The sequence below is a fragment of the Macaca fascicularis genome, chromosome 3 (genome assembly GCF_037993035.2).
Source record: "Macaca fascicularis isolate 582-1 chromosome 3, T2T-MFA8v1.1".
Classification (NCBI taxonomy): Eukaryota; Metazoa; Chordata; class Mammalia; order Primates; family Cercopithecidae; genus Macaca; species Macaca fascicularis.
In genome coordinates this window covers 83117566-83131520 of record NC_088377.1, presented here as the reverse complement: position 1 = coordinate 83131520, position 13955 = coordinate 83117566, and the positions used below count along the sequence as shown (strand labels likewise).

Genomic DNA, 13955 nt, shown 5'->3' with positions numbered 1-13955 from the left:
AATCTCCCACCAAGGGACCACACCAGCATGACAGCATTTGGATCCTAGGCCAAAATTCACGAGAGTTGAAACTGCAAGGGAAACGTCCCTCCCTTGTGGGTTTTGCCAAAAGCGAACCTACTAGGCTGATTTCTCATCACCCATTAGCCTCCCGTGGAGCACCTCCCGTGGAGCCCCAGCTCACCTTGCCGCCCAGGGGTCCTGTTGGGGCCCTCTCCTGTGTCAGGCAGTCTGCTGCTTGCCCGGAGCCCGCCTCCCACGCTGTCCGGAGACACAGAGCCATTGGCCTGGCTACCGAGGGCATTCATGTGGGTAGGGATGGGTTCGAAGGTGGGATCCAGCTCCAGGATCAGCCTGTTAAGCTGTTCGATGGACTGGTCGATGTCCAGGGTGGGTGAGCCCGGGGAGGGGCCTGTGCTCAGCTCTGGGCCAGCTCCATTCATAACCTGGTCGCCTGGAAACCTGGGTTTGAACGCTTTGCTGGGAGAGGGCTGCTGTGTGTCAGAGGGGTGTGGCCCACTGCCTACACCCCTCTGGACAGCCACCCTACTGCTGGTCCCTCGGGTGGGGGTGAGTGGGACTCTGGGCTGGGCCTGGACGAGGCCGGGATTGTCTGCAGGGCCGCGGCTCACCAGCCGGGCTTCCCCATCGGGGGCGAAGCTATACTGGTGAGCTACAACCATCTGCTGCTGGCGCACCCAGGTCTGTGTGGAGTAGCTGCTCTGCCCGTAGGCCTGCATCTGAGAGGACACTGAGGGCTTTCTCAGCAGGGGCTGGGGCTGCTTGGGTTCTCGACTTCCGAAAGTCCGCTCCCGCTCATAGGGGCCGTCCATGCCAAGGCCCAGGTCCGGAACAAGGGTGCCCTGCGGATCTTCACCAACGTTGTTGCCAAAACCGTCAGATAGGAGTGAGTTCTGGCTGCTCTTGTGGCAGGTGAAGGGACCCAGGTGGGCCGACTGAGGCCCTTCCGAGGAGGACAGGGTCCCAAGGCTGTCCACACTGTGCAGGTCGTGGTGGGGCATCTCGTCATCCAGAATGTCCGTCTCCCGGTCCTTCAGAGCAGCGTCTCCATTCACATGAACCTGGGCCGGCACCACGTGGCGAGTCCCACTGTACTTGCTTCGAGCATCAGTCATTTCCTTGAGGGAGCTTCCAGGATCCTCCAGGCCAAAGCCACTGAGCAGCTGGTCCAACTCGGCCTTCTCCTGGGCGCTCAGGCCCCTCCTGGTTCCTGGAGCCAGGCGCTCTTCCGTCTTATCAGTCCTGGCAGAGGCTGTAGAGTGGCCGGAGTCACTGCTGACAGACAAGGTGTGGTCACTGTGGTCTGGGCTGTTGGTGGTCGGGACGGCCTGGGGGCCACCTGGGATGCCAGGATCTGAGGAGCTTTTCTTCCTCACCTTCGCGTAAAGGCTGCCATCGACAGGGCCCTGCGTGTGTAGCACTGCGGGGGAGAAAACCAGAGAGAGGCTTTCAGTCCGGGATGAAAGCAAGTCTCACACCCTCAGAATGAGTGTGTGCATTTGTCTAAACAAATAAATGGATTCAAAATATGATTTACAATAAGCAGGGACAAAGATCCCTCTAAGATCACAAAGTTCTATATAGACTCTGGAGGATGCCAATGAAAAGGCATTCAAATAAACATCTTCAGGTGCTTGAATCATTTCTACCTTTCCATGCAGAACAAATTGTCATTCTGAACTCTGGGATTCTTCACCTTTTGAATCATCTTGCCTTTGGGGCTCATTGTTAATTTCATCATGACTGTGAACGTTGAGGCCAGCTCGGCTCATAAATCCCCAAGAATGGACTGTTCATCTTAGACAAAGAAGAGCTTCCGTTCATAGACCTGTCTAACATTTGTTGAGCATCAGCTAGGTGCTGGGTAGCAAATTCCTATTAAATTGAATGTCTTGGTGAAACCCGTCTCTACTAAAAATACAGAAATTAGCCAGGTGTGGTGGTGCATGCCTGTAGTCTCAGCTAGTCAGGAGGCTGAGGCAGGAGAATTGCTTGAACCTGCGAGGCAGAGGATGTAGTAAGCAGTGATCGTGCCACTGCACTCCAGCCTGGGCAAGAGAGCAAGACTCTGTCTCAAAAAAAAAAAAAAAAAAGGAAAAAAAACTGAATGTCTGCTCAAAGGTCAATATGAAATTCAATGAAAAGAGAAAGTACAGGAATTGGTTTGGGTCTTCCTGCTTGGCACAGCAACTTTGGGCCAAGTAGGTGCCTGGTCAATGTCTCAGGATCACAGACACTTGAGGCTGACCTTCACGCGCTGATTTCCATACATGGAATGTCAAGAAAATAAAATTTTGAACTAAAGTGTGGGCAGGAAGGGCTGAGGCATCGGCTGCTATTATTAATCATGGCCATGACTCTGGCATTCTGGGACTCCCGAGCCTCAATGTGCTGACTGGCCAATTGCCGCGACCACACACAGCAGGTCCTTGCCAAGAGCCTCCTAAAATAAGCTGGAGTTTGTAGTCAGCACATGCCGCACCCCATGGGCCTCCCCCACCTTCTACTTTCTCAACTGTGAAATTGCAAGCATTCCACAGCCAGGGAGCTGCTGGTGGTGGGAAGCCCACGCTGCGTGGGCACCTGGAATTTGAGAGACGTGAGCCACTACCTAACAGCAGTCACCAAGCCTGGCCCAGGAGCCCTCTGGAGGGACCTGCCCTAAGCATGTGCCTCATAGCCCCGGGCTCCAGGCTGATGCACCACCATGGTCAGCAGCTGCTGGCTTTTTTGAAAACACTGGGACAACGTGTTAGGACAGAGTCCTGAGAGGTACTGGGGTGTGGTGCTGAAAACACGCCCACGTAAGGCTTTCTTCTTGTTTCAACCGTGCCCAAGGGAAAGCATGCAGAGAAGCAAGGAGTGGGGAGAGTGGACACAGGGGTATAGGCCCATCTGCAGTGGCCGTGACTCCCATCCTAAAGTCAAGCCTAGGGAAGGGAGGGTCTGGGAGTAGAAATGCTACACAAAATGCTGAAAATAAACCAAGTCTTCAAGGCAGGGAAAGTGATGACAGGACATATGCCATGGGATTCATTCAAGGTAACAGCCTCAGTAACAGCTGCTGTTTTCTGAGTACCTTTTATTGACAGGACAGGAGCATCGTGCATTTTCTCTAATTTTCACAGTATGACCTATTTTCTTGTTTATCTATAAGCAACTGAGGATCAAAGAGAATAAATAATTTGCCCAAGGTCAGGCAGCTGCTAGGAGGTGGAGGTGGGCCTAGAACCCAGGTGCACTGGCCCTGACGCCTGTGTGCTCCTGCTGGCCCACTGCCCACCTGCTCAGAGAGCACCAGGAGGGCACACACCTGGAAGCTCTGTCAGTGGCCCTGCCCACAAAGAGGTGGTACTGAACTCACATTGCTCTGACCAGGGATCACCAAGTGACCAGGCTTCAGAACTGGCAGAGACTAAAACACCTACTTCACCCAGCTCTGTGCAAATTAAACAAAGGAGACACCTGGAAAGACTGGCCTAAATTATAAGGCACGTGCAAATATCACCTCTACAATTTCAAAAATGGAAAATGCAATCCATTTGTTAATGCAATCACTAGGCGATTGTGAAGTAGAGTGGTCCCTTGAAGAAGCTCTGGCATCAGATGGACACTGGTTCAAATCCCAGCTCTATCCTGAGTCCACCCTTAGGGTTCTACCAACTGGTGCATTCACCTTGACCTTCAGCTTCCTGGCTATAAAATGAGGGTGTGGGTAGATGGTTCTATGAAAAGGTTGACCTGAGAATTAAACGGCATAGCACAGGGGTGAGTGTCTTTATAGGCCCTGAGTAAACATCAATTTAATTTGGTTTCTGTTTAGATTTCCTGTTACCAGGAAAATTTAACAAATGTAAGACCTGGCAAATCCTTCTTGCTGTTTTCAGAGTGTGAGAAGGAGGTGCTGATAAACAGCTTCTGCTCCGTGAAAATGACAAAGACTACTCCTCCTCCCCACGATGGAGGGTGCTGTATGGCCATCAACCCAGTCCCTCCCACACCTGGCTGGCAGCCAGGACACACACTGCAGGGCCACTCAGCCTGGGGCATGAGCCTACCCACTACGGTCACAGATTTCACACTCCTAAGTCTATATGACTCCCACACCCTTCTCCCTAAATCTGAGTTAAAATAAATTGGCACAATGACATAAAAAAAAAAAGCCCAAGAATGAGTTGTAAAGCAATTCTTCTAATCTAAATTAAAATGCTGTCAAAAAGGGCTTATTAATCAGTCTGAGGTGGAATCCTTCAGCTAGCTCCCTGCCCTGCCTGCTAAGAACAGTACGTGATTAGAAGGCTCCGTACCAAATGGTAAGGCAGAGGATAGTCCCTCTCCTGTGGGAGGGTATGAATAATCCTATTTTATTAGTAGTAGAAATCTTAAAATAATAATAGATGCATTAAAAACAACAACATTTCCATTACCATTGACTATACACTCCATCTATGTCAGGCCCATTCTGAGCCCTCCAAGCGGGGTCTCATCAAATCCTGACAGCCCAGGTGGTGTTCAACCACCTTCCTATTAATACATGAGAGCACAGCCATGGGACAGAGAGGGTCCAGTCCAGCCCTATCCAGCGTCAAAGACAAGGCTGGACTCCTGCTAAACTTCCTGCTACATACATATGTAGTTTTCTACATCAGAAAATGCCCAACAAATATTAAATGTACAGGAAAAGAATATGAAAGATTATCAGCTTCTGAATCACTCGGTAGCAACACAGATCTTTCTAAAGGTGCAGAGCTCTGGGTAGGCCATCCCAGGAGCTCCACAGACAACCCCCTGCACCTACACCCCCGTGGTCTTCAGTGGGGGCAGGAGAGTCAGCCTCAGGGGGAGGGAAGGAGAAGGGGCCTCTGGAACACACTGTTCCTATCCTGTTTTCTTATAAAGGGCTATCACTTTGCAAAAGGAAGAACTTGAATTTCAGTTGGACAAAGGAGACGGCTGTTTCCCTTTATCCTTAAAGATGGGATCCCCATTCCACCATTTACTCTGTGTGCGTTCCTGGTCATGACATTCAGGCTGTTCAGTTTCCCGGTTTTTACATTTATAAAAGGGAATGCTTCCTATCTTTCAATGGAATGAAAGACACAAAGATGCTTTCCATCTTTGGCTCCAAGTAAGAGCACTCATAACTACTATTAAAGGCTCTTCCCATAGTGAACAGGGCCTGGCATCCGCTCTCTGGGCTCATCTCTTCACTGCCTGCCCTGTTCCTAGCAGTCCACTGCAAGCATGCACCTGCCCTGGGGCTTTGGCTCCTGTCCCTCTCTGCATCTCATCTCCCTCACCTCCTCAACAGGTGCTGCCCTGACCACGCTTTCCTCACTGGGTTTTTATCCAGAGTACATACTTGCATTCAGAAGAACTGCACCTTCAACACACGGGGACTCAGGCTCATTGAGGGCAGGTGGTTTGCTTTATTTTGCTCTCTCTTACATTTCTAGCATTAGAGAACAGCTTCTGACACCAGGTGAGTATTGAGTGAGAGGCTAAAAGTTTGAGCTTTTTCACACATGACAAAATCTGGGGAGCTATTTTGGAAAGATCAGCTGCCTTAGCAGGCAAAACAAACAAGCAAAGAACCACCACCAACCCAAACCAAACACACACACAGCCCACAAGGATCTGAAGGTAGAAGAGCCGTGCAGCCCTTGGCCACCTGCAGCCCAGGTGTCCCCGCTCTCTGGGCCTTTTCCCAGGCAGCACAGCCAGGTCCACCCATTCGTGAGAGGCGGAAACAGGGCGGCCATCGCTACTGACCTGGCTGGTCTCCAACTGACAGTGAACACAACTGGAAAAGTAAATGAAGTCACCCAATTTAAGGGTTCTAAATTCCAAAGAAAACAAAAGTCATGACCCTAAAGGTTAGCCCATTTGCCCATGAAGCAGGAAGCATGGACCGGATATCCAGGGGACATTTGAACATTAACTGGACACAATGTGCTCGGAACCAGGGGCACAAATATTAATGAGACAGAGCCCTGGCAAACAGCAGATGCAAGCAAATGGCACCATGCTAACTGTCATTTCCAGTCTCCTTTATCCTCCTGCCACCTGTGAGGTTGGCATTTCATTGCTCAAACCCACACAGCTCCAAGTGGCAGGGCTGGGTAAATATCTGTCTTCTGACCTCTGTATCGTCTATCTTCTCACCTATGAAACTGTTGCCTCTACACTGGGCGCACAGGAAAGAGCCTCACCTAAACACTTTCTGCCACTGTTATGCTTTCTAAGACTCAATGCAAAAGCTGCAGGACAAGAGCAATAAAAAGAGAATCCTGCCTAGAAATGAAACCTAACAGGGATGTGGAAGCAGGGTCATTGCATGGCTGACTGCCAGTCTTGCCAATGAGAAACCAAACAGGAGCCCACACCCTGTTGTTTGCAGCTCCCAAAGGCGCTGATCCGTCATTAAAGGATACCCTCCTTAACTGATGGCAGAATGCTACTGATAATATGGTTCTGGTTTGGAAAAGTGACGTAGAAAGTAATTTTCTGCACCCAGACCAGAGAAATGACATAGCCAACAAAACTCCCATCTGTGGTTCCTGGACATGGGTTGTCGGTGGGGTTCCTGGTGCCCTGATGAACTCCTAGGGGCAGGGAGGGTGAGGAGCCCCTACCAGGTGAGGGAGGCTGCAGGGCTTCAAGTCTCCACTCTGTCTCTGGCACCTGACGTGCTATCAGGGCTGACACTGCTGTAAGGAGGTGGTGGGGTAAGGACAGAATTCTCAAAGGTGGGGTCCTGCCACTCGTCTGCCCCTTCCACCTTTTTATATCCTTAAATAACAGATTTTAACATTTTGCTTCCATCTCAAAGGGAGTATGGGGAAGTCTGAATCAACCCTCATTCTGCAAATTTAGAACCTGATCCCAGAGTGGGAGGAAGTAACTCGCAGGGATCCCATAGCTCTTCAGCTGCGGATGCAGGAGGAGAACCTTTCCACATCTCAGTCCAGGATAAATCATCCCATTCGGTGTCCCCTTTCCCTTGGGTTGCCACCAGACGCAGCCAACAGCACCAAGGACCTCCCGTCCCAAGGGAGCCTGTCCACTGTCTGGCAACGATTTCCTTGTGGCCGGATCTTAGTTCAAAATCCAACAAACATAAATATGGCCCTGAGTGACTTCCGCTGCATGACATACCAGTGAAGTTTATCGCCTGGAAAAGGACCAGAAAGAAGAAAATACAGAACAGACATTCTTGTCTCCTCGGAGGACCTGCAGCAACAGACTTCCCCACCCACCCTCCCTGCAGGGAATCCTTCTCTTTCTACCCCAACCCTGGTACTGAAACGTGGCTTTCCCACAAGGAGGCAAGAGAGTAAGAGGCACTCAGAAAGTATTTCAAAAGTCACTCAAAAATGGACAAGACAAAAAAATATATGTATGAAAATATCCCTTCCATCCCGGCTGAAAACAGATTAGGCAATGCCCAACTGTGCTCCCCGGCAAGCTAACAATCAGCTGGCCAAAGGGACGGGTGACCTCACACTTCAGCACCCTCCATCATCAATCACTTAGCAACCAAAAATACTCATCACTGATCTGTAATCCACTGAACTGTCCACTGGCCCTGCTTCCAACAGAAAGTTGATTTGAAGCAAAAGAAGGACAAATCTGATAGATTTATGAAGCGATGTAGAACCTTTCCTTTTTCTAGGTACTGATGCTAAGAATCCCGTACTCTACTTTTTGCGACAGGTGTGCTTAAAAAGTAACTTTTCATTTCAAAAGAACTAACAGTATCCTCCCTGAAACTTTTTAGTTTCAAAGGAGAAACTAGAAAATTCTTCTCCATGAAAGTTGGTAAGAGTTGACTAAGCACTGCTATGATTGCTAGTCATAAATGGGGACTTAGAAGCAATATTCAGCCCAGTCCTGATGATGTGCTGCAGCATGGACCAGCCCCCTTGGGGAACAGAGAGGAACAAGAGATGGAAAGGGTGGTGGGCACATTTCACGGCATCTGAATAGACAGATCAACAGAGGCAAGGGAAAGACCGAGTGGCGTGTGAGAAGAAAAGCACCCACTGATGCTGAAGCGGCCACCCTCAGGTGAGCCAGGTGAGGCCGCAGGAATTGGCATCCTCATCACCTGACGAACAGCGAGAATTCTGGAAACACCCTTCTCCTACCACTCAGCTGACCACCTAAAGACAAGGCCACTGTGCAAGCTCCTCCCATGCTCCCAGCACACTGTTAGGCCCTAGGGATCCCACTCGATTCCCAAAGCAATTCTGTGAAGCAGGAAATGGGAAGTTCATTTTACAGATGAGAAATCAGAGGCTGAGAGAGCCTGCACTAACATTAATGATTTTTTTACAAGCCTACTGAATAGAACATCTGAAATTTAAACCGACCTCCCGCCAACTCCAATACCCATTATTTCCATCCCTTAAAAATGATAAAATTCTAATCTTAGTCAATCACGTTTATATTTTACAGATATCTAGATCAAGACACACACACACACACACACACACACTCATATACACCTCACTCACTCCTCAGAGACTATCAAGCGATTTGTGCTTTCCTCTCTAACTCCTAATATGATTCATTATCGGAGACAGACCCCTGTGCTGCCACAGCCGCTGTAGTGATGGTCAGTTTTATGTTCTGTTTCTTCAAGCAAGTGCATTTCTATCCTCACAGTGGATCAGGTGCTGCTCCTAGCATGGACTCTTCAGCACCCCCACACGCCCATGGTACCAGCAGCCCCATTGGGGTCAGGAGCCATGGATATGCCAGAGGTCCCACCTGCGCCTGGACCACCACAGGGAACACGTAGCTTCTCCAGACACAGCCAGGAACCGTCCTGTCCCTAGATCGCCCTCAAATGACTCACTTGGGACCACCCAGCTGAATCAATTCACCATATCCAAACAATCCCAATAAGTGGAGGTTTATTGGAATTGTGTCTGCAGCTGCAAGTGCCCATGGTGAGGCTCTGACAAGCACAGCCCAGGGAAAATACTGAAGACAGAGAGGCTTTGGTTTCAAGAATGAGCACTCGTCTGCAGGCGGTCCCCTGGAGGGGTCTCAAGGACTATGTACGACTCCACGTAGGTGACATTCTGGGGTGGAGACATTGTGTTTGGACACAAATGGGTGTGGTCGGGGCCAGGAGAAGAGTGGAGGCCGCAAAGGGTGCGAGGGATGGTTTGGGCAATAGAAATATCTGTGTCTTGATAGTGGTGGGAGTGTCATGGCATAAGGTTTGTCAAACTCAGACTACTGTATACTAAATAGAGCACATTTTACTGCATGTAAATTGCACCTTGTTTAAAACAAACGTTGTGAGATCAAGACAGAAAAGAGACTCACAGCACACTAGGCCCCAACCTGAGGTGACTCCTCTTGATGTCCTCCCTTTCTCCCCTCTTCCTCTTCTTCTCCCTCCTCCCTTTCCTCCTCTTCCCCCTCCTCCCCTTCCTCCTTCTCCCTCTCCCCCTTGCCCTCCTCTCCCTCTTCAAAGGCCTTCCCTCCTCTTCCTAAATTCCATGAGACAAAGGAAACCCTCTCTCCTTGGGATAGCGATCATAGTCCCTTTGCATCTCACTGTCACATAAAGCATCTTTTGACATTTCCAATGGAGTGATTCATGTGCACACCTTCCCTCCCCTTCTAGACGTTCTGGCATAACCCAGGCTTGAGTCCTGGCTTCATCATAGCTGTGTGACTTCAGATGAATGAATCACTCAGCCTCTCCGTGCCTCACTTTCCTTGTCTGTAGCAAAGCAACCTGGAGAAGGGTGTGTTTGCTGGTATCAGCTCCCAGGACCACTGGGGTGCAACATGAAAGGCATGGCACACAGCAGGCACTGGGCAAACCCTCCTTTCTGTGCTTTCCCCCTCCCTGGTCAAGTGAAGAATTCCCGGAACTCACATGTGATTCACGTGTGGACCCTCTGGGTGCAGACCTGAGGGACAGAGGAGTGCTCCATGAACATCTAATCAGTGAGTACACAGAAAGCAGGTCCACTGACCTCCCGCCTCGAGAATTACCCTGAAGAATTGTTCTCTAATATAAAGCTATGATAAGAGATGGGTTTTAAAAAACGTATTCAAAAGTTCTGTAAGTCATTTTTTGATACGACTCAAATTGTCCCAGGCACCAATTTTGCTAACCATCCACCCAGTGCGACTTTATGGCCAAGCTGCCTGGCTCAGGCTCTTACCAGCTGTAAAACTGTTTTCCCATCCCATACTTTTTTTGTTTCCTCAGTCACTGACAGCAATGATGGCAAAAGCAGCAGTGATAAGCTAACTGGGCAACTACTGTCTTCCAAGAACTTCACCTATTGCCTCATTTGAGGCTCAAAGCAAACCCAGAAGGGACATGGGTTCTCCTCTGTTGAACCTATGAGGTTAGGGGGCTGCAAGGGACCAGAGCATGTCCAGGTTTCACAGGGGGACGGGTAAGGGTGATCTGGCAGATCGTGTCATGCACATCCATGGTTCCCATCACTGCATCACATGACCTCCCCTCGCAGAGACAGAACATTTCTCCTGGATTTGCTAAATCAACTGACACATGAGCGATGGGCACCGGCGCTGGACTTGTGAGTTTTCTAGCAGACTATTCAGTTGATGGGTCTGAGGCTGCACAATGTGGAACAGCCAGCGGGGGTTTCAGTGCTGGTGAGGACAGGTGCTGATGGACTGCTTGGATTTCAGGCTCCGGAGTATGGAAGAGTCTATCACCAAGCTAGGACGGCTGAAAACTAGGCTGTGACCCAGAGCACAAGGCAGTGTTGAATGGGGTTAACAATGAGGCAAGGAGCATTCTCGCATCTGAAGCCAGGAGCAGAGGTACGGGTAGCCCTGGCGATGTCCCAAGGGTACCTGCTCCCTGGAGGCCTGGTAGGAGCTGCAGACACAGAAAGACCTTCCCAGTCAGGAAGCGATGTCTGAGCCAAGAGGTTCCTTCTCAAGGGGTGTTGTGTTATCTTATCCACAGCATATGCAAAAATCACTCTTGTTTTTTCCATATGGACATTTATAATTAGAGCATGTATAACCTCTCACTAAAACAAGGTTTGCTTTAATTTTATTACAATAGAATTCTGACTCTTTGCTAATTAATACTTTTTGGAGTTTGTATTAAATCATTTTCTACTCCAGAGAAAAATCAAGAGCTAAGAAATGAGGACTACACTTGGGTCTTTGAGAACATTGCTTTTAATCTACTAAATCAGAGACCCTATGACTTTGATATATTTCCTCTTTCTTTTTTTTTTTTTTTTACAAAAAATAAAAGACGGTAATAAACTCTACTCTGTAGGGACAACTCTTTCTCTCCTTAGGCGGAATAACTCCATTCTAAGGCATTGTTCCCTTGCTACGTCAGTCTCACCTTGAGAGTGAACTCCTTCCCAAGCCCCCAGACCGCAAATCACTGTCTGAGTTGCCAGGAGGGGAGGCGCCCAGCAGGACAGAGGCTGCAGCGCAGCACCGGGACACCTTACTGAGACTGCCCAAGGGTGCTGGAAAATCCCTCCCTCTGGAGTAAAGCTGAGCTCCTTGCTCACGCTTTCTAAAAACGAGGCCGACTGTAAATTCTTAGAGAAATACAGAGCAAAAAAAAATTAACAAAAGCCAGAACCAGAGCAGAACCTTCCACACAGAAACGCCTGCCCAGCCACAAACCGCCTCTCCGGGAAGGGAAGGCACCCCACTGCAGAGCAGGAGCGACTCGGGAGTTGGGCCAGATTCCAAGGGCTCCCGTGGTCTCCTGGGTGAGGCTCTGGAATGTGGCGATAAAGGAGTGCTAAGCTCCAAGTGGAGCTGTGGCAGGCGAGTCCCGGACGCTGCCAAGGTGCCCCCACAGCCGCACTGACAGCAGGGCAGGCCAGGGTGGCTCCCCGGGCAGACCTCTCACACCAGCACGCTGGTGCAGGCTCAGCATTCAGCAGGCGCCTATCTCAGGCCTCTGACCGGGCAGCCCAGTTCCCTTTTGGGCACTCCTAACTGTGAAAACACTAGGGCCCAAGCCCAGAGGAAAAGAGGAGGTCCTGTTGGCCTTATCTGAGGTCACCCAAGCCGCCTGGCCACGGAGGCGGCCAGAGAGCTTACAAACGCCATGTCAGACCATCACTGAACTCCTCCCCAAAAAGAAGTCGGTAAGTTAAGACACCTCCAGCTTGCAAACCAATAAAGGCATTCCTGGACAAGTCCTGAGCGACATTCCTTCTTGCCCGGTTAAAGCATCCGTTCTGCTGACTATTCCACTCCATAACACCCTCTCCTCCTGGCTAGCACCAGCTCTTTCCCTCTGGAAGTCTTGGCGAGTTGGTAAATCTCAGCAGGCACACAGCTCAGTTTCACATCTTTGTAGCGTTACAGAAGTCACACACATGCACACATGCACACACAAACGCACCGCACAGGAACACACACACACACACATATGCGTGCACACACAAATGCTCCCTGCTTACCTTCCTTCAAAACAGCCCAGCGGCTCTCTCAGTCTGCACTTCTGAGCCCAGTTTTCCTTGACACAGGCCTTCACAGCAGGATAGTGGCATGCCAGGGGAGGGCAGAGGCACGCCACGTCCCTCCCAGGCACCTGGCCTCCCACTAGTGTAGAAGGTAAAAGATCTCCTTGGCTATGCAGGGACTTTGATTCCGCCAAAAAGGCCAGGGCAATGTAAACACAAGGGTGGGGTTTGGTGCACTCAGGTTGAGTGAAATTTGAACTCCGGAGGCTGAGGAGGTGGAGAAAGGAGCTCCTCCTGGGAATCCCTCACCAGGCTTCTGCGTTCACTCCTGAGCATTCTGAACTGACGTCCAGGAGCCAGCACCAACCCACGCGGCTTACAAAGCACAGTTTCAGCCTCCTTTTGCTTTCTTCAAAGTAACCAGGCGGAAAATCTTTGCCACACATGCTCCATCTCCTGGGAGTTGTCTCTCTGTCTTTTGTGCGGGATGTGGCTAAGAGTACAGCGTGAGTGTTCATTGCACACAGCATATTTTGTGTGGTTAGCCCAGAGCTCTACGTTCTGTGTACAGTGTAGCAGATCCTTTTCATCTCAGGCTTCATTACATTCAACATAGGTGGGCTTCAGCCAGTGGCTTACTCTTTGCTTTGGCTCAACATGGGCCACAATATCAACCACACACGTTTTTTACTCTTTAACTGAACAGAATATGACACAGCAAACAAGCAAAAGCCCATTCTGATGCCTTCAGGTTCCCAAAGCACAATGGAAACCCTTTTAAAAATCACCAGTCAGCCATCCAGGGGAGACAGGACATACCTGGGCTGAAAGCACAGGCAGAGGGTAATGAGTCTTCAATAAATCACCCGAGATGGCCACATTGGCATATGTCACTTACAGGAGGTTAAGACAAAACTCAGCGCACCCTTGAAAGAAAAAATCTCTTTTAGGATGAGACATAATGCACTTATTGTGCAAGAAGTTCTATTAAATTTGGTATTCTTTAAAGGGTATTGGCTAACCCACCTTCCTATCAAGAGTACCGAAATTATTGTTACAATTCTGCAAATGGCATGATCGCTGCAATAAAGGCAGTGACTAACTTATCACAAAATAGTTTGCTTTAAAGAATACACATCAAAAGAAAAGAGATTAGGAGCAGTGAATATAATGCAATGAATGTCCGTGTCTCCAAACTGTAGCTAACTGTATGTCTAGATATGGCCAGGGGGTCCCAACCTCCTACAGGATGCAAATTTTAAAATCAGACCATTGCATCATAAAACGTTGCAAGAAAAGCAACAGCCAAGGTACCTTTATCCATTTCTAATAGAAAGAGGCAGCAGGATTAGTTATATGTTCAAAAGGAGTGTTTCCTTTCATGTTGTTCTGGGTTGGGTTTGATTTGGGTGGGGTTGGGGTTTTTGTTGTTTTGTTTTTCGGTGGCTGAGGGCGAATTTTCTTCATGTGGAT

At 49.4% G+C, this 13955-nt stretch overlaps 1 protein-coding gene across 32 annotated transcripts in view; it reads right to left on the bottom strand.

The window, feature by feature from the left end:
* The window catches only part of TNS3 (tensin 3), a 309070-nt gene that overhangs the window by 88176 nt on the left and 206939 nt on the right, over positions 1-13955 (bottom strand). For 30 of the 32 annotated variants that reach the window (XM_005549633.4, XM_074035041.1, XM_065541982.2 and 27 more), the window contains one exon: positions 185-1441. In XM_005549633.4, the coding sequence (XP_005549690.3) occupies positions 185-1441 (1257 nt within the window). Of the gene's footprint in view, positions 1-184; positions 1442-12479; positions 12803-13955 lie in introns of those variants that run through there. The other 2 variants (XM_074035047.1, XM_074035048.1) reach the window with 1 other exon arrangement.